General features: G+C 38.4%; 1 protein-coding gene across 2 annotated transcripts in view; it reads right to left on the reverse strand.

Annotated features, from left to right (window-relative positions):
- The window catches only part of plcb3 (phospholipase C, beta 3 (phosphatidylinositol-specific)), a 57,598-nt gene extending 35,857 nt beyond the window's left edge, over window positions 1–21,741 (reverse strand). For both annotated transcript variants that reach the window (XM_081359350.1, XM_081359349.1), the window contains exons 1-2: window positions 21,293–21,741; window positions 4,949–5,032 (exon numbers count right to left, since the gene is read on the reverse strand). In XM_081359350.1, the coding sequence (XP_081215476.1) occupies window positions 4,949–5,032; window positions 21,293–21,391 (183 nt within the window). In that variant the 5' untranslated portion in view covers window positions 21,392–21,741. The remainder of the gene's footprint in view (window positions 1–4,948; window positions 5,033–21,292) is intronic.
- Window positions 21,742–22,000: the final 259 nt, after the last annotated feature.

Below are 22,000 nucleotides of genomic sequence, written 5' to 3' on the forward strand. Positions count from 1 at the left end.
GTAGTTCAAGTAGCTTGATTACATTATATCACTTTAATGCAGTTTAAAAGGACACACACAAATGTGTTCGGTCAATAAGAAAGAATAGTAGTGTACTTTCACACACACACACACACACACACACACACACACACACACACACACGTTTTCCTCTTTCTCCTTCCTGTGACATGACTTTGCTTGTAAGAGAAAGAAAAGTGACTATTCATTTGTTCCCTGCCATATTCTTAAGTGACTTAAAGGGCACCTATTATGCCCCTTTTTAAAAGATGTAAAAAAAGTCTCGGCTGTCCCCAGAGTGTGTATGTGAAGTTTTAGCTCAAAATATCCCACAGATCATTTTTTACAGCATGTTAAAATAGTCACTTTTTGGGGGTGAGCAAAAACATGCCTTTTTGAGTGTATCCCTTTAAATGCAAATGAGCTGGTGCCTCTGACCCCCTTTCAAGAAGAGGGTGGGAGTTAGAGATGCGCGGATGGGCTATTATTTCATCCGCAACCACATCACAAAACTCATCATCCGTCCGCCATCCATCCGCACCAACGTTTTTGACCAATTTTCAAAACCGCACCCGCCCGCCATCCGCTGATTGCTGTATACATTATATTTTTCATTTGATTGGTTCAACCGCCCGCCACCCGCCCGAATTGAATTAAAATATTATTTTTCGTCACGTCATCCGCCCGATCCGCGGTTTATCCGCGGAGTCCGCGGCTGTAACCTCCAACCGCGCATCTCTAGTGGGAGTCGGACAGGAGTCGGACATTAATGCCTACAGAGCCAGATAATATATGCTGTATGGAGATAGAAAAGGTATAGGTGTGTTTAATTACGGTTATAATTTATCTATCATCTTGATTTTATCCACTATTAATGCAAGCTTGCTGTAGCGGATCCCGTCCGAATGACGACCAAAGATTTACTGATGAGTTTTATGAAGTTTATTGTACTTCACATAAAAGATGAAGCATCCGTTTTACTCCAAAAAAAAAATCACAGTAAGAACCGAATAAACAGTATAAGAAGTGCACATTAAAGCTACACTGTGTAATTTTTTTAGTTGATTCTTAGCAAAAAACAGTTCTTTCAAAAATATATGTGCTCATTAATGTATATTTACTTCTTTCAAGTAATAAAGTATTCTCATAAGTTTATAATCTGCCATTGAAAGTACATACGGGTGAGGGGTTCGAATGCCGGTCGCCATGTTGCCCCTCCATCTTGAAACTACATTAGCCAAAGAGGGACATACCTGTAAATTCAAGCTTCGCCTTTCGCACTTTACACTCAGTGACACAGAGACGAATGCGAGGGGAAGATTACTCGCGACTGCAGGCAGATTTGAAAGATTGCTGAAGATGGAGGATCACGCCTATTTTCGAGGACATGTAGCAGAGTCGCCAAGGAAGCGAAAGAGAGAATTAAAACGTCCAAGCGACAGGCAAATCAGCAAGACCAAAGTCAATACTGGAGTAACTTTTCCCAGATGGAAAGAGCTCATGAGGAGCAAAGATTTAAAAACGAACGCTGAAGTTGCCTGCTTTCTTCTCGAAAAAAATAAACACTTGGTGGATTTTTATTATTATAGGTTGGTTGTGTACACACGCTTATGTTCAAATACCATGTGAAAGTGAATTTTGCATAATAGGTCCCCTTTAACGTGACGGGGGTCTGGACATGCAGCATCCCTACACATACTGTGTGAGTTTTAACTGAGATATACAAGCACCCCAGGAAAAGAATTGACCAGGACAATAGGAAAAAGTCCTAAAAGACAACTGATTCCTGGTATTCATGTCTCTACCTGTAGAGCTGAAGGCTATGTGGGATCTAATATCCACTAAAAGCTACTCGATTTGCCTTGAAAATAGGCCACACATGCCATCACACACCCACAAACATGGTACACAGAATAACAGAGCATTGTGACAGACACGCATGCAAACTTGAATATTCAGTGGGCAGCACAGAGACCCTTTGGCTCAGCCACACACAAACAACAAAACAACAGAAAAAAAAACCCTCAGGAATACAGTTCTCAGAGTGCAAGGGTGTTTGCCTACACACAAAACCTGTTCTACCACAACGCGTGTGAATGTGCCTGCAAAATCAAGTTTCATTTCTTGACGAACTGATCAAGCTTGACTGCGCATGTGCTGGTGAGCCAGTGAGAATGTGTGTGTGTGTGTGTGTGTGTGTGTGTGTGTGTGTGTGTGAGAGAGAGAGAGAGAGAGAGAGAAAGAAAGAAAGATCACCAACATTATCCAACTTGCCAAAAAAAAAGAGAAAAAGGAACAGAGAATGACATAAAACTGGATTCATGGAAGTGTGGCTGACTTTAAACAACCTTTTAGTACTTGAAAAGAAATGGAGTGTGTTGGATAATGGCATCATTAAATATAATAATAGCGACATTAAATATAAATGTGCCTGAATGTGCGCGTAAGTTACTGAAGAGATGAGATGAGGTGGCCTCTTTACTATTAACTGGAGAGGACGGGCTCCCCAGGGCCAATATTCCCTACACCAAACAAGGTTACTGTCTTTCCTCAGGCAAAGATCGGCCTAGTGTCCTAATACCATATCGCAACACAAATGCAACTTCCTTATCGATTTAAATACACAGCCCCCAAAAAAAGAAGATTCTCAGCTTGTTGCTTCAGTGTTTAGGAAGTAAACACATTAGCACCTTCGGCACATGAAGGAATCTCCAAATAACATACTCAGCTAGCAAAATAAACAATTCGTCTTGGCAACTGACATGAATTTGCTGCCGAGTTTATGCGAGTTGTACACACACTGTGCTGTGTCTTCTTAGACTGCAGAAAGTCCCTTATCTAAATTCACTGGAACCAGATTAAGCTGCGTCCCCATACCACACATGCCACACTGATCAGCACAAGAACATGAGAAAAGAGGGAGAAGAACATATATATTAGGCTAACTAAAGAGAGAGCGAGAGAAAGGATGGGAGGATGCTTTGATTGAATTTCACTGGCTAAAATTTAATTTCATTCATGAGCACTCACATGATAAGCCAGTAGCCTATATGGCAGGAGCAGAGAGAGACAGACAGAAATAGAGAAATGACACAGACAGAACTGATACTAGATACGGCAGAATTGGGAGAACAGGTAAAATTAAGTTAGGGGTAAAACTGCAGTCATAAAACAAATCAATTATGCTTCAAGTCAAGTCAAGTCACCTTCATTTATATAGCGTTTTTAACAATATGGACTGTTTAAAAGCAGCTTTACATTGATAATAGGAAATTAAAGTAACATAGATTGTTTTGGCTTTATAGCAGCTCTAGAATAAAGTTATTGTCCAGCTAAAGTTAGTTTTGATCGATTCACTTCCGTTGTCGTATCATTAGTTATTAACTTAGGGGCCACTTACATGACACCGTTCTAACAGAAAACACTTAACGCGCTCCGGTCCACTCATTCGCACAACAACAGTGTTTGGTGGCTCGAGAACGCAAACCTTGAAATAAGCCTTTAAGAAAAAAAAATTAAGAAAAAAATAAAATTATTATATATATCTCTGCGCAAGCTTTAAAAACGAAAACCTGTGAAAACGCTGACGGCGTGCACATATAGCCTAATGTGTTAAGAGCTCGCTCAAGTTTTGGGGAGCTAAACCATTTAGTGCTTTAAGTAATCAGCAATATTTTAAAATGTATACGATGTTTAATAGGGAGTCAATGCAGTGTTGACAGAACCGGGCTAATATGGTCATACTTCCTGGTTCTGGTAAGAACTCGAGCTGTTGCATTTTGGACCAGCTGTAGTTTATTTATTAAGCGTGCAGGGCAACCACCCAGTAGAGCATTACAATAATCTAGCCTTGATGTCATGAACGCATGCACTAATTGTTCCGCATTTGTCATTGAGAGCATATGACGTAATTTAGATATATTTTTAAGATGAAAAAATGCAGATGCAGATACTAGAAAGCAGATACTAGACATGCAGATACTAGACACGTGACTTTCAAATGAAAGATTGGTATCAAAGAGCACACCCAGGTTCCTAACCGAAGACAAAGGTTTGACAGAGCAGCCATCAAGTGTTAGACAGTATTCTAGGTTATTACGTGAGGAAGTTTTTTGTCCAATAATTAGAATCTCTGTTTTTTCAGAGTGAAGTAGTAGGAAATTACTAGTCATCCAGTTTTTTTTTATATCAGCTACGCATTCCGTTAATTTTGTGAATTGGTAAGTTTCGTCAAGTCGTGAAGAAATATAGAGCTGAGTATCATCAGCATAACAGTGAAAACTAAAGCCATGCTTCCTAATGATATCTCCCAAGGGTAACATGTACAAAGTGAACAACAATGGTCCTAGTACTGAGCCTTGTGGTACTCCATACTGAACTTTTGACCCTTATAAATAGTAACCCTTTTAAAAACAAACATAACATTAAACACAAATCTCCCCCTATATTAATCTTGTGCAAAAACATCAAATTACACTTGATTTCAACATTTACCCCTAGTCTGAAGCAAAGAATGCTGGGAATTAGAAATCTGCTGTAGCCTAACTCATTCAATTTAAGTTCAGACTAATTTAAATACAAAACTAGGGGTTTCTGAGTCACAAAGGCATAGTACGCAAATAGTACAGATTACTAGATTTTTACAATTTCAGGCGAATTGAGTTAGGACATTTGTTAGGTTTTACAGTGAAGAGTTGGTGGGGGTGGGGATGAAAACATTTATAAAAAAGTACCTTGTGTCCCTATAATAAGAAACCTGACAACAGGATTTTGCCAAATTTTAGGAGAACTCCTGCAAAACTCTGTGTAACATGAACAAAAGCACAGTACTTCCATAGACTTAGATTAAAAAAGAATAAAGGATTGTCTGATAATACTGTAAACAACAACAGGTGGCATGACAGGACTGGTATTAGCAAGTTCAAGCAAAAAGGAAAATGTTACTGACCATGTTGGTCCCTCCAGACCAGTAGAGGAAGAATCCATCTGGGTCCACTTTGAGGGTGACGAGGCTGGGTGAGCTGTTGGCCTCCTAAACACACAAAAAAAAAAAAAAAAAAAATGAAAAAAAAAAAAAAAAGAATTTAGGTGGCATTCAGTATAATTCATACAGTTTTACCAACAACATCAGTACTTCTTGTACAGAGAGCAGAATAACGTAATTCCCTTAATGGTATGAACAACATTGACATGACTACTAATGAAGATCACTGGGAAACAATAACATTGTTTAGAACATTTATTACACACAACTAATTGTTAATTCAACTGCAACTTAATTAAACTGATACCATAGTGACCAAGTCAAAGTGGCAGCCATGCCAATACTGCACGTCAACGATGAAAATACAGCCAATAATAAGTAACATGGCAGAGAAAGAGACATAATGATTTAAAAGTAAGTCAGATAAATGGGAAGTGCTTGGAATGGGTGGATGGTCCTGAGGGATGGTGCAATTTAGAAATTAATGTAATGACTGAAACCAAAACCTCAAAAGCCACAGAGCGAGACATTAGAGGAGTTTAATGCACAAGCCACAGAAACTGATGGCTGCATATAACTGGAATTGCATATTACCGTAAGATACAGTTGCAATCGAAATTATTCAACCCCCATTGCAAATCAGGTTTATTGGCAAAATTTACAGACTTTCAGCTGTTTGCAATGAACAAATAAAACAAAAGTGAGTGAAATACTCAACACAACGAATGTTTGAAGTGGTTTCGCAAATTTAACTGAAAAGGCAACTTTTAATAACTTCAGCAATGTCAAAATGATTCAACCCCATTCATGGCAAGCATGTTTAGTACTTTAGAACACCCTTTTGCTGATATGACCTGCTGCAAACGAGACATATAACCAGACACCATGTTCGTGTAAAGCCCTATTCGGAAGGGATTAAAGGAGAACTCCGGTCAATTTTAACATTGAGCTCATTTTTTTGTATATTTGGAGTGCTGTCAATACAGAGAACAACGACAAAAATCGGTGTTGCCTACACCGAGTTATTCTATTTTTAAAATTTGCACCCTGTTGACTTCAATGGGGCAAGTACTAAACCTGCTTTTAGCCTCTTAACATCCTTGATGTGTCATTACAAGTGCACAGAAAATGTGAGTGATTCCTTCAGAGTGAACATGAGTGAATCTGACTGCAGTAGATGTGAAAGATATGTATAAAAATGATGTTATTTAAGCCAGCGCAAATACCTGTGTTTACATCCTGTTTTCGGTTGAAGTCCAAAGTAGTCGATTGCCGAGTTCACACGCGTGATCATAGGTAACTAAACTTATGCGTGTGAACTCGACAATCGATTACTATGGACTTCGACCGAAAACAGGATGTAAATACAGGTATGTGCGCTGGCTGAAATAACATCATTTTTATTCATATCTTTCACATCTACTGCAGTCAGATTCACCCGTGTTCACTCTAAAGGAATCACTCACATTAGCGGTGCACTTGTAATGACACATCAAGGATGTTAAGAGGCTAAAAGCAGGTTTAAAACTTGCCCCATTGAAGTCAACAGGGTGCAAATTTTAAAAAGAGGATAACACGGTGTAGGCAACACCGATTTTTGTCGTTGTTCTCTGTATTAACAGCACTCCAAATGTACCAAAAAATGAGCTCAATGTTAAAATTGACCGGAGTTCTCCTTTAACTTTACAAGGGTAGATGAGTAATGTAATTTTGGCTAATTCGCACGGGATAAGATATCTCAATTAAACTAGCAGAAGTGGGAGGGGTTTGCACATCGCTGGATTTGCACATCGCTGTCACCCTCCTGTCGTCATGTGTGTATAACGTTGCTTCCTGATATCACGTGTGCATACCTATATTTATATATATAAAACTGTCATGTCCGGTCGAACAATGTATTAATTAACTTCAGATTGGATTGTGTTGGTAATAGGCACTTACCTAACTCTAAAAGATGTTTCGTGCCTCTAACAAGTGCTTTCGATCTTCTTTCTGATCTGAATGGTATGTGGAAAACACTTGAGGTTTGACACAGACTTGTCCCAGTGTCTAGAACGCAAATTAATGCTTTTTCAAGCGTCTGCATACTTGAAAAAACGCAGAAAACTACTTTTAAACAGAAAATGACGTTTTAGACTTCTAATTTATGACAGTTTTTTTGTTTTGCTCTATCCTCTGTGCTTCCGCGTTCATCATTACGTTGTGCGTCGAGTCAAGGGTTACTCTTTCGCCGTAAATCAATGCATACGGACGTCTGCTGGAAGCAAGTTATTTTAGTCGATAAAGTTTTAAATATGGATATTTTTCTTACACAAACGCATCGCTTCGCTTCAGAAGGCCTTTATTAACCCCCCGGAGCCGCGTGGAGAACTTTTATCATGGATGGATGCACTTTGATGGACTTCAAAACAGAAATAGTCAATCACCTCCATTATAAAGCTTGGAAGAGTCAGGACATTTTTTAATATAACTCCAATTGTATTTGTCTGAAAGAAGAATGTAATATGCACCTAGGATGACTTGAGGGTGAGTAAATCATGGGGTCATTTTTGGGTGTAGTTTTGGAGTTCTGACATGCGTTTAGTATGCGCCTTACAAGCTGAAATCTCAGTTCATGTTGCCACCAAGTCTTGCTGCAAGTCTTTTGCAGTCACTCGAGGGTTTTTCTGAACCTGCCTTCTCAGAAATCTGGTTGCAGCCATTGAGAGCTTCCTTTTTCTGCCCTATCCAGGTAGTGTAACCACTGTTCTTTTAACTTTGAACTTGAAAACTATGCTTTCAACGGTGTCTCTAGGAACATTTAGTGCCTTCACTATCTTTTTGTATCCAGTTTCTTGTTTGTGAAGGGTGATGATATCTTATCTTAAATTTTTGGACCAATCTTTTTACTAAGCCATATGTCTAACATGCAATTAAATATGACACTCAACAATCTTTGCCAGTACAGATATTTCATGTGTGCTCAAGCACAACTGGTGAACTAATGAAGCCCTTGATTAGTTACATCAGGTGTGCTTGAGACAACACCTTTTTTGCAGATTTGTGCTGTTGTGAGGGATTCTATTCAGGGGGTTGAATAATTTTGAGACTGCAGAAGTCATTAAAAGTTGCATTTTAAGTACCCTGGTAATCCAGAGTTCTCTTGAGAGCACAAGTTGAATTTGCTCAGCGAGTTACTCTGGTGTTGAGTAATGATACTCATTAAATATGCCCCTCGATCTGAGCTGCACCAATCACATCGGTTTATCTGATATAGGAGGGCCAGAGGCGAGCTAAACAGATGATGACAGTGCTGTGACGTCAAAGTCATTAGTAAACATTGCAAGATGGCTATGGATGAATACCATTTGTTTGAAACTGCTTTGGCCGCTACAATGAACGAGTTAGACTTTGCTTTTTTTGTAAAACAGGAACAGAAGATACCGCTCAAATCGTTCCTTTGCAAGAAGGACGTTTTTGCTGTTTTGCCGACCGGATACGGTAAGAGTATAATCTACCAGTTAGCTCTGCTGGTAGCTAAGCATATGGGGTTTATTGTTGTGATTGGTCGTAGTGTTATCCAATTGCGTGTAGTGAGATTTTCAAATGCATGCTTGGTGCCGCTCCTCGAGCTGGCCGATTTTCATTAGTCGACGCCAGACCATTAATCTTTTAGATTTAGGTCTGGATTTCCATGCTACATTTTCAGTTGAATTTGCGGAAACCATTGTTGTGCTGAGTTATTTCAATAACATTTGTTTGATTTGTTCATTGCAAACAGCTGAAAGTCTGTAAATTTTGCCAATGAACCTGATTTGCAAAATTACAACTGTATACTTGTATTTATTTTAAAGTATGTAGTATGTATATTACACAAAGTACACTACCGTTCAAAGGTTTGGGGCCAGTAAGATTTTCTAAAATAAATAAACTTTTTTTCATCAAGTACGCATTAAGGATTTTTCAACTAAAAACGTAAAACTTTTTATGCGTTTTGGCCGTTCATTTACATGACAACGTCGTTTAGGATACCTGAAAACAGGTTTTCAAAGTGTACGTTTTTGAAAATGTTCCAAGTGTACACTTTTTGTTGTCTCCTTGTAAACAACAAAAATATGAAAACAATGACGTCATGCACATGCGTATAACATTTTCAGTCTATAGTATTTCAACGCCATCTAATGGCCTGGCAGCAGCATACAGCGATTTTAGCTGTTTTCGCGGATTTGTGAATGGGGATCGTTTTGACAATGGTGTCGTCTGTATGTGGAAAACTTTAAGCATATTGTTGTCGTGTAAAGGTATTCTAAATTGACAAATAGTGATAGAATAAATAAAGATATTTATAAATTTCAAATCTATATTAATTAAATATTTCAACATTTATAATAAATGTATCATGGTTTCACAAAAAAATATTAAGCAGCACAACCGTTTGGACGAGAATATCTTTTCATGAGCACCAAATCAGCATTAATGATTTCTGATGGATCATGTGACACTGAAGACTCGAAAAAATCAGCTTTGCCATCACAGGAATAAATTACATTTTAGAATATATTAAAATACAAAACTGTTATTTTAAATTGCAATAATAATTTTAAATAATTTGAAAAAGTAAATGCAGCCTTGTGAGAAAGAGATCATTTTTTTTTGTAGCTTTTTTTTTATTATTTAAAATACAATTTCATAAATGTTACTCACACATACATTTATGCAGAATTTTATTTGGCTTATTGTACTGGAAAGGAACTGATTGGTAATGAAAAGTGATTGTTACAAATCAGAATGGTGCCGGGCAGTCTTCACATCCAAATATGTCAACGTTCTAACTATTTAGCAGGCAAAAAAAATAAAATAAAAACCATCAGTGTAGTATGTTTTCATAAAAAAGTAGTCAAAAAGTACCTGGATGACCAATATATTGTGCAATATTTAGCAATCTTTTAAAGTACGCATACAAAGGAAACTTTACTATCCCATGAGGCCTTGGGAAAGGACTTGCGTGGAAGCAACACAATTTACATTGAAATGCCAAAATGGCAGATGTCAAGTTCTTCCTCAAATGTAGTACTTTGACTGTATGCGATTTAGAAAATCAAGCAAGTGTAGCTGGTATTTGCATTCACACACCTACATAGTGTATGATTTAGATCTAAGAGAGTGTTTACACAGTAACACATGTATAAAAGCACTTTGAAAAGGTTGGTTGTACCTGTCAACCAAACCAAAAAAGTTGGAAAAACTCCATCCAGTATCTCAAGTAAAAAAAAAAAAAAAATGCTAAAAGAAAGCTCCATTTGCAATTGCATGTTTTTTTTTTTTTTGTCCCATTAAAAATTCTTCACTGGTCAATTACTAAAAAATATTTCAAAGACACTACATCCGGGCACATAACCTAATGTGTTTGGACAATCCGTTAAGAGCTAATCTCATCTGTATGTGTTAGCAGTGAAGTGACGTGTGGCTACTGATCTATAGATGTAGTCTTGTGGAATGTTTGCATAATGATTAAATTAATCTAGGAGCACAGATTTCTTTTACAACTTCTCTGAAAAACCCCTCCCAGTGCTGAGACACACACATACACACACACACAAACCTGTCTCTAAACAAAATCAAACGCATTTGCATGCTGACTGCTTTTAATGTTTGCATAAACAAATGTTAGTGTTGCAATACTACTGCTGAATAAGCTTCAATTAAAAGCACCTATGTGCACACAGAGCTCTCAAAAACATCAGGTGAGCTGAATATGGTATAAAAGACAGCAGAAAAAAGTTGACAAACAGCATATGAGAGAAAGAATGAGAAGTAGCAGACCTTGGTCTGGGTAAACAGCATATTTTATTTGACATTAAAACAAGGTTATGAAGGAAAAATGTCCAGTGCGTTTAACAGATTGTACGGTCTTAAAGGGATAGCTCACACAAAAATAATTATACCCTCATGTCATTACCAAACTGTGACTTCTTTCTTCTGTGGAACACAATGAAGGATATTTTAAGAAATGTCTCTTTTTTCAATACAATGGAAGTCAATGGTCACCAAAGTAAGGTTACCAATATTCTTCAAAATGTCATCCTTTGTGTTCAGGCAAAATAAAGCAATCATTGCCATTTTGGAACGACATAAGGGTGAACAACTGATGAAAGGATTTAAATTTTGAGGTGCTTGGTTACTACTCTTCACAAACTGGTGTTTTTGGTGCACTGGGAATGTTTGGGAAAGCCAAAACAGGGTAAACAACATAACTTGAACGTGTGGAAGGGAGAGAAGTGACCTTCACCCTGTAAGGGTCTCATTAGTGTGTGTACAGACTTATAAAAACGTGTCAAGCTTCTCTGACTCCCAATGTCAAGCCCTAATGATCTGACACATACACACACAAAACCAAACCCTTACAGGAAAATAACTTTTTACATTAAAAAAGTAATTTATAAATAAATGCATCTTTTATACAATTTTTTTTTTTTTGCTTTTTATCTTTGACAATGACCACTAATGGAGGTTCTGTCATATTTTGCTAATATCCGAGGAGAACTTTATCCATGTTTATCCAAATTACAGCTTCATCTTTGTATGGTTGACGTGCACACGTCAGAGAACTTTAAATGGATATTTGGGTAAACCATTAAAGTGAACTGAAGCTTGTGGCCTGCAAACGACAGCAGTGCGTGCATTCTCTCAGACGGAGGCGCACACAGTTAATGCATCAACAATGTCAGCTATTTCAGTGGGTGAGCGGCCCGCTCTCTTGGCTCTTGGATGTATTTGGCTTCCAATATTTACTTGCTTTTATAGCCCTTACATAATGCACATAACACACACAAACTACGACATGACTGACTTTAACACCTCAAAGTCTGGGAATGCAGGACAAGTGGACAGAGAATGACAGAGGAACAAAGAAAGATTTTACAGAGAATATCTGCATAATCAAAGCTATCAAACTAAATCAGGGTTTAGTTCGCCAGCATGTATATCATATGCGACGCCTTGTCAACAAGCAGCTTTTTATGTCTAGACTTCACCTTTGGACTCACCAGGTTAGCAGGGCATGGACACATGTGGTAAGTGAGGGATAATATATAGATAAATATTAAAAAGTTATGCATATTGTAATATAGCGCACAAGGCCTGTTCACACCAACACGAATGTTTGGTCCAGTTTGCAAGACATTTGTCTGTTCAGACAATGGCTTTGTCCGAAATCATATACTATATCTAATTACTTGACGGCCGCTAAAAAGTATGTTCTACATAGTATGAATAATATGTGTAGTATGAATGTAATCTGGACGTACAACATTCGCCATGTTGTCATTATCATTCGACCTACCAGCGTCAGTAACGTCACTTCACAGCCATTCGTAAATCCTCTCCTGTGGCCTCATGGGATAGTAAAGTGTCCATCTAATACACACTTCAGAATCTCACCGGAAGTAGTAGGTCATCCGGGTACTTTTTGCCAACTCTTTAATGAGTACTGTGAATTCAGTCATACTAGACATTTCTCACATACTGTTTTTCGCCTACTATATAGTAGGGAAGTATATGCGATTTTGGATGCTAAAAAAAAGGAAAAAAAAGCCAGACAGGCTGATTAAAAATGCAAATTCACCCTCTGACAGTAGGTGAAGCTTATTGAAAATCTGAAATATCGGTTACCCCAGTGCACAAATCGCTACACAACTTTCCGTGTCACGCAGGAGAAAGGAAGTCAAACAGTATTTACATGTTTTCAAACAGCCAGCCAGTATCCATTTATCATAATTTAATGAAAAAGCGTGACCAGCGCAGTCTTCGGTAGTCTGTTCCACAAAATATTGAAATTCATACAAATTTATAATGACACGAGCATTCGTAAAAGACGACAATATTCATTTTAGAGTAAATTAACCTTTAAATGCATTTACCAAGATGGATAAAAGTGACTGCTGAAAACAAAGAACGACAGAGTGTGAAGAAAATGCCAAAGACGTCCCAGGTTAAAGTAAAGAAAGAAAAGAGGAAGTAAGGAGGAAGAGAGACATTTTCTGAATAACTGATTTACATCAACCTTTCATAAGAGCGAATGACTTGGTCTAAATTACACACACACATAGGCTATCTCCTTCCTGAATGAGAGGGCGAAACTGAAGGAGAGGAAAGGCTGGAGGGGGAGAGCAGAGGTGACACACCGACTCTGACACATGTTCTGTTTGAGCATGCAATACGCCTCTGTTCCTCATGTTCTTCCTCAGTCTCTGTCTTCATCTTGCTGAAAGTGTGCGGAGGCTTGTTTTGCAGTGAGGTGAGACTCCATTAGCAGTGTGGTAAGAGTCAACAAACGCAAATACAGCTGCAGTGGGCCACCTGGATGAGTGTTAGCCCTTTCCAGGAAACTGTTCATAGACAGCTCTTATCCTGAATAATCACCACGCGCAACCGAAAAGCTCCTGGATGCAGAGCTCCCGGATTATGTATTTTCTTGTGTTTGTGCTTTGTAGCTACTTGTTTCCTGTATCATCTCAAATCGCTGAATTGTTTTCTGGCAGCAAGCCAAAATAACATGCTGGTATGAGGTCGGTCTAGTTTTGCATGTTGCAAACCACATCAACCCCTTGCTTTGTGCATCTGTGAGCACCAAGGGCGTTTCTCCCTGGAGAAGGCAGGGAGGCGGTGTATACACAACAAATTTCTGATGAGAAATAATCAACAATACAAACAAATATTATGAAATATAAGATGAAAACATGTTCTTCTAAAGCAATACTGCCCTAGAGTAACAGTCGAGTTTCAGGTTTCCTCCCTTGAGCTCACTGCATTCTCAATGATGTCCAAAAGTGCAACATGAATATGAGGTGGACCTACATGCAGCTGTGATTGGCCGATTACCTATTACGTTTGCAACAGGTATGCAAATCACCTAGAACTGGTGGAAATGGATGGACTAATAATTACAAAGCTGTCCCATATACCTTAATCTGGAAACAGAGTAATAATCAAATGGAAAAAGCACACAATTTGACTTATTGGATTAAAAAAAAAACTTTGCCTCCACATTTTTGGTGCGCATGCAAACATCTAAGAGTGTGTGGTGTGTCGAATGACAAACACCAGATAGACGTGTGAGGAATGAAGAAATAAAAAGAGAAAAATGTGGGAAGACAAGCAAAAAAACAAAACAAAATGAAAAACATAAGGAGGAAATGAATGAGAGGAAAATGTGAAGCCACAAAAACATATTTGTTTAATTTTCTGAAGAAAACAGGAGTGGCTCTTACAATTGTAAAAGTATAGCCTAGTCTTTGTATGAGTCTAGGAATCTCTAGTATGTGTTACAGTACACTTGTAAGCATACTAGACTATGCTCGTTGCTTATTAGTGAAAAAGTAGTATGATGCTAGGGTGTGGTGGGTGGTTTCCAGGGCGTTGCTAATTGGCTTTAGCATGTTGCTAGGTGGTTGCTATGGTGTTCTGGTTGGTTGCTTACTGGCCCAAAAAGTAAAAGGAGCCAAAGAATGGAAAATGTGATACAAATCGGATTCTTTCTAAGCATGGTCATGAGTCTCTATACACAAACACACACTGCCTCAATTATGATATTTAAGGAACCAACAAAACATAAACAACATTAATATTATAACATGTGGAGCAATTCCCTTCACAGGACGTGACCAAGCTCTAGTGTACAAATGCACACCAGACATGACTAAACATGCACAGCTCCCTTCTTCCTCAAAGTCAAATAGAGTCTCTTAAGCACACACACACACAGATTTTCTCACACTCAATATAGTCAAAACAACAATATTTACCCTGAGACACATTACATGTAGCCTTAAGAGTGTGACGTTTCCAGATTTACATGCACGTGTTGTGTGACTAATAAATAAAGTAGTTAGCATTAGTACATGAAGAGAAATGAGAAAGGGGAAGTAAAAATGAAACTGGAAAGAGCCTGGTCATCAGGAAGAGAAGTAGAATCTAGCGTTCATCAGATGTTCGGTCTCTTGGGGTTTCCTGTGATTTTCTCCTCTCTGCCTACATGGTCTCTCATTTCTCTGCGCCTCAGAGTTCCAGGCGTCACTTGCTCATTCTCAATATTTTTCCTCCATGTTATCTCCTTGTTTGGCCTCCGTGTGTGAAACCTCTCTCCGCTCACGCACAGTTCGCCCTCCCTCCTTCCCTCTTTTCCTCTCAGAATTATCCTCCTACACCAGCCAAACTTTTAACTCAGTCACCCTGTGTGTCCAAGTCGCTGCTGTTTTTCTGCTCCATTGAAAGAAATACAAGCATAGTTTCTTGCAGTTCACACAGTTAATCACAAACCCTAAATACTTCCTTTGGAATTCCCTCAGAGAGAAAAGGATGAATAATATAGTCCCTGTGAATCCTATCAGATTGGTTTGTTTAGACAGAGGGTATCTTCATTACAAACTGTCCTTACTGGGTTTGGACAACATTTATATTTCTGCTTGAGAAGCAGTTATGCAAGACAGCTATATCTGTACTGTACTGAGAGACTCTTTCTCTCTCTCTCTCTCACACACACAAAGATATGCAGAATTTGTCACTGTGTCATATATGACTGTTTCTAACTCTTCACGGCTCCATAATATTCCCATAACTACGACCCTCAGTGCTCACTTTTCACCCCAGACACCTGTCAAGCGGAAGACAGGATAAATTTGCAAGTCAAAGTTCACAGCTAGCTGATGTGCTTAGGGGCATTAGTACTAAAACACAGTCTTCACTGAACTACAACCAAGGACAAGAATTATGAAATTACTTAAATTTGAAATTACTCCATTAGGTGTCTTGCTCAAGAGCACCTCAGTCATTTCCTGTCTGTACTGGGAATCGAACCCCTGTCTATAGTATAATAATTAGTATGGATGAAATTTGGAACAATGCATTTAAACAGAGCCGGTTTAAAAGAATGAGGGTTCATTCGGTCATTTTACTGTTCAAAAGTTTGGGGTCGGCAAGATTTTTTTGTTTTTGAAAGAAGTCTCTTACGCTCACCAAGACTGCATTTATTTGATCATAAAAACAGTACTATTGTGAAATATTATTACGATTTAAATGAACTGTTTTCTATTTTAATATATTTTCAAATGTAACTTATTCTTGTAATGGCAAAGCTGAATTTTCAGCAGCAATTAATTCAGTCTTCAGTGTCACATGATCCTATGTAATTTTCGTTTATCTACAGCTCAGATCTAGAATTCTTAAGTGAAATAAAGATCATTTATTAAAAAAAGATTAAAAATTAATCATATTAAAAATATATATTATTTTTGATGAATTAACCAGAGCGAGCGAGATTGGTTTAATTAATTACAGCGAAGTTATCACCTCATTGCTGAGAAATATAATGTAGCCTTCATTAGCGAAGCTGTTTTATTTATAAAAGTCACGGACAGAGATTGAAAAGCAGCTCCTGAATGTGTCTGTATTTGTGCAATTTCTTTTCTTTACAAAGACAAATATAAAGTTCCCAACTCAATAAAAAGCTGTGAGCGAGCGAATACAGGCACGTCTGCCTCATAATACAACATTAAAAAGCTATCTTTGTGAATAAACGTGTCGTCCTCGCCTTCTGGTGGCATGTCCAGATATCGGATGTATCAGATTTAAAACCACATTTCGAAAATCAGATTTTTTTGGGCCAGCTGGCTTTTACGCAGCCAAAGTGTCCATCAAATACACACTTCAGAATCTTGGTGAAAATAGTAGAACATCCAGGTACTTTTCGCCTACAGTTTTTCGAATACTTTGTATTCAGATATACTACTCTTTTGGCATTCTGTTTTTTGCACACAACATTGTAAGGAAGTATTCAATTTCAGACGCAGTGCGGTAGTTTTCAAATAAGCCTGAAGTACTTGATTAGCTGGATCAGGTACACTAAAATTAAGTTTGAAGCTAAACTCTGCAGGGCTGTGGCCCTCCAGGAACTGAGTTTGACACCCCTGGTTTTACGCTATAACGTACATGTGCATTAGACTGATTAATCTGAAAAACTGTGGCTGAACCCAAAATCGCCCCCTAAACCCTCAATCACTATTCCCTACTTTATTCCACTAATACAGGGATGTCCAATCCTGCTCCTGGAGGGCCACTGTCCTGCAGAGTTTAGCTCCAACCCCAAATAAACACACCTGAACCAGATAATCAAGGTCTTACTAGGCATTCTAGAAACTTCCAGGAAGGTGTGTTGAGGCAGGCTAGAGCTAAACTCTGCTGGACAGTGGCCCTCCAGGACTGAGTTTGGACACCCCTGCACTAATACAATTCACTTGAAGGAGTGAATGAAAACGAGTGAGCGTACATCGGCTGTACACTCGTTATTGCGGTGCAATGTGGGATAGAATGAGTGCACTCTATAACATCCACTATGGTTTTGGACACTACTACAAATGGCTGTCCCCTCAAATAATACCCTATTTTTAGGGGGCTAATTCAGATTTAGCCTGTGTTTTTTTGCATAATGAGTTTAACTTTAAAAAGGTATGAGTAATGACACCATCGTTGTCAGATCTCAACAAACAGTTACATAGTTGTCATTCGTTCCCCAAATCAAGTAGATTGGAGGTGCACTTGCACAACTAGAAATAGCTACCAGAGCATTATGAATATAGTCAGTGAGCAAAATGACATTATTGACAGGGACAGTGACTGAAAGATGATTTAAACAACATTCTAAGAGTTCAATGCTTCTAATTACAGTTTAGTTGCTCAGTTGAGTGCACCACAAAGTATGCAGATTTAATGAAAATTCGGTTTCCACTATACCTACAGTCTTCGGGAGTACATTTGGTGGTAGACTGCAACAATGTGAATGTCACAAATAACCAAACTCTGTATACAAAGTGAGATTGATCACTCAGAAGAGAAGTTACAACTATATTTAGCTGCAGTGTGTATGTATCCAGAGAACCAGCAGACTTGATGGAGGGGATTACGTTTAGCCACAGTCCATTCCGTGATCAATTGGGATCCTATCCAAGCCAGCTTCCAATCCCAGGCAAGTTGAGGATTGGGAAATGGTCCATTAAATGTTTAAAGGTGCACTAGAGCATTACATCTTACAGTCTGACTCAAAGCGGTTCATTCTGGGAATTAGATAATGTGTTATATATCATTAGATCACATCAGTAGCCACAAAGTTTGACTACAGTTTTTTTTAAGATAGAAGAAGAGATTAACAGCACACAAACAGGAGGGTGGTAGAGAGGCAGAGATGAAGAGAAAGGCACTGTTGCACCATCCTCTTTCTCACTGATGTCTGACATTACTCACTGACACAACCGCACGACCACAGCATTAAGCATGCAAGGCATAAAAGGGACTCAAACACACAACAGACTATTACTTCACAAAACAAAAACAAAAAAGCCATACCATCACTAAGAGTTCAAGCCCTGCCATGACATATTCATGCATTGTGAGTTTGCTTGCACAGCTTAAAAGCTTTTATCAATGTCTGTTATTTTAAGATCATTCAAAATGCATTATGAAATCAGAAGCACTGTGTGCCTTTCATCTTAAGAGTTATAACGCACATACGTAACTTAAAAGGATAGTTCACCCAATAATAACACTTTGTCAACATTTACTAACCCTTATGTGGCTCCAAAACAAGATATTTTAAAAGAATGTAGGTAACTAGTCGACAGCAGCCACTGTATTTTTTTTTCCTACTATAGAAGCCAATGGCTACCGTACACTGTTTAATTACCAACATTCTTCAAATATCTTCTTTTGTGTTCAGCAGAAGAAAGAATCTCATACAGGTTTGAAACAACTTGAGGGTGAGTAAGTGATGACAAAATTTGCATTTTTGGATGAACCATCCCTTTAACAGCATTCACCTGTGATCTTTGAAAAGCATTAAAAATGCAGGTGTTCCTCATTATGGTACAATGGGTTTAAAGACTCCCTCAAGGAAAATGTGTTTTTATCTTGACAAGTATATTATGATAAAGAAAAAAAAAATGAAATATTATACTGAACACAATTTGAGTAACATGTTAAAGAACTCTGAGACACAACTACCTAGTAAATTTCATAATCTCACATATATTTTATAACAACTTCTGTATTATTCTGCTATTATACAACGTGCAGTGTACATCCTAGAGCTATAAAGACACAAACAATTCGCCATTGTGATTGAATCCGTCAATATGGATCCGTCACTTTGCACAGTGCACACCCATCTCAACAAATCCTTGTATCCGCACTTATGCAACACTATTTGTTACGCTACAACAGGTGTTTAGGTATTTAGTACTGTACTTGCAGAATGGGAGAAAACATCCAATGGGCTTTTAGCTGCAGCTCCTCATAGAGAAAAGTATGTGTTAATGGCTAATTCTTTAAATAAAGTCAATTATTTCTAGGTCAGATAATTAAATAGGTGTTTTTACAAAAACAAAACAAAAAAAATTATACAAAAAAAAAGAAAAAAAAGAATAACATTGGCTTTTGTTTAGATATTCTTGACAATGTCTCAAGGTGGTTCCAGTAGCAAAAACTCTTTACCAAAAACGGGTCACAAATTGCCTGAAGACAATAGAAGGTTAAACTGGCTTTATGGCAGATAGGCAATTATGTCCTTAACTATAGCTATGACCTCAGTTAAAGATATAATAAGACCCTATTATAGTTAAATACAGCTAGCCTAGTAATTTATTTATGGATTCCATTGAAGACACACTCATCTGCCAATGCACACACACACACACACTCCAAATGAAATGCCGCTTTCTACGTACAACAATAAGAAAAGTTCTACAATATTTAAGGATTGAGACAGCCTCTCTCTCTCTCATGCACACACACACACCTGCAGCATGTCTAAGCGAACTCAACACAAACCACTCAGTATTTATGGGCTGCTTAAGTTAATTATTAATGACTTTTAAGACATGGAGGGCATCAAGTTGTACAGTCCTACTTTCTCCTTACTCAACGCTGCCCTTATCAAAAGGTGTTGGCTCTTTAAGCTCCAGTTAAGAACAGTGGGGTTCAGCTAAAGCGGTGCTCAGTGATTTGATCAAATAATGGACAAAAGGCAAAGATTTTCTCCCTCTAATCCTCCAACATAATTACAACTGTAATGGCAATCCAATGCGAGATTTGAAAAATGATCCGTAAACACACACACACACACACAGGCCCTTGTTGTCAGGAGAGCAACTACACAGAATTTAGAGGAGATGGCGATTTCTTGTAAACATATGGGTTTATGCTTGGCATTAACCCTTTAAGAGATATACTCAAGGGGAAATATTTTTTTCTGTTTCTGTTCCAGTGATGGATCCAACTAGGATGGATGAAGAAGAAATGCAATTATGACTAAAACATAAAATATCATTTAAAAATATTCAAAATATAATTGATCTCATTCCAATTTTTACATTTATTCTGATTGTCTTCATAGGAGCAGTCGGGACATGTTCTTCAAATTGTCCAGAACAGGGACATCTTTACGTTGATTTTTATCTGTGGGAGGTGGATGATCTATATTTTAGAAGTCTACCTTCATGTCGCATACCTAAATCAACTCATGATATCATTCATAAAGGCTCCAAGACCTGAACTGTGTTCTCATGTGTAAACATTTATATAGCTGCTATAATTCAACGTTATCTATGCGCTGTTCATCTGCATTGCTTTCAAATGACAGACTGAATGTACCTTTTGGTTCAGGATTTTTAAAAATGTGGTGATTAATATTATGCCTATTTCTGAAGTCTGATAGGCCTATCATGTAGAATCCCCCTCTGATTCCAAACAGTTTTCCAAAATAAGCATAATAATGTGAGAATGCTTTTAAGCTTCACTTCCTCCTTCAGTGTGAAAAGGTTTAAAAGACCCCAACCAGGTTTCCTTTCTAATGACTCTGAGGATGGGGTTTGAAAATGGGCCTGATCCACAGGATTTTTGATTTGACACTAAACTGGTCTATAAATATGTCTAGAAGCAGTTAAAGGGTTAAGCTCAACTCCATATGCGACACGATTCAAGAATTTCATGCTATTACATATTTAGCTCTTATTTCTCGGTCGAAAACATTTAGTTTGCGAGTAGAACAACTCGGTATGAGGGGAAAAAACCATCAAACAAGTACATAAAACACAAGTTGAGTGAGTGTTGTTGTGAACATGAGACCCAGAACACAAGAACTCGATCTACTGGAAGAGCGTTGAACTCAAGATCTGTCCTTCTGGGTATCAGATGTTCTCCTGTAAATTACTTCAACGTAGTAACACAAGCTGGGAATCACGCCACATAAAATCACAGAGACGCGCAAGGGCGCTATCTTCTTACCTCGTCCCATTTGATAAACTTGCTCCCCCGTTTGAGCACCTCATGGACAGACACCGGTTTGAGCTGCAACGCGTGTACTCCCGGTTTCGCCCCGGCCATGACTGCTGAATCGACGGGTGGCGACGCCTCTGCTTCTCGGTTTGAAGTATCTGACCTTTAGTGTATACAGAACCAGAGCCTCGAACCAGAACCAGAGCCTCGAGTCCGGCTGGCTCAACACACGCGAACGCGACTGTCACACATTCACGAGCGAGCGCAGTTTAATGACTTTTGCGATTGTTTATTCATAAGCGCTTATCACGGCAAGGACTTGAATTGATATTTTCCTTCCTGTACGTCCATCCGCTTGCTTGGTAATGATGAGATCCCCGCTCAGGAGAAACTTTCACTTGACTTTGGTGGTCCCCGCTGGAATTTGCTCCTCTTTTCCTTCATGTTTTCTACGAACTAAATGGGAGCGCGGAGAGAGAGAGAGACGGGGGGAGTAAGGAAGTGAAGGAAGAAAAAGCGAACAGACGAGGGAGTGTTTTTCTTTTCTTTTCTTTTCTTCTGTCTTTCCGTTGTCATTCCAGTCTTTATATGTGCATGTGCTGCTGTATCTAAGAACCATTTTCGCTTTCCTAGTTTTGCTCCTGTATTAAACGTGTTTTCCCTCATTCCAAGAAAGAATGTTACACGAATCTCGCTGGGGGCTAAAGCACTTGAGTT

Source organism: Scardinius erythrophthalmus, assembly GCF_964197995.2.
Source record: "Scardinius erythrophthalmus genome assembly, chromosome: 2".
NCBI lineage: Eukaryota > Metazoa > Chordata > Actinopteri > Cypriniformes > Leuciscidae > Scardinius > Scardinius erythrophthalmus.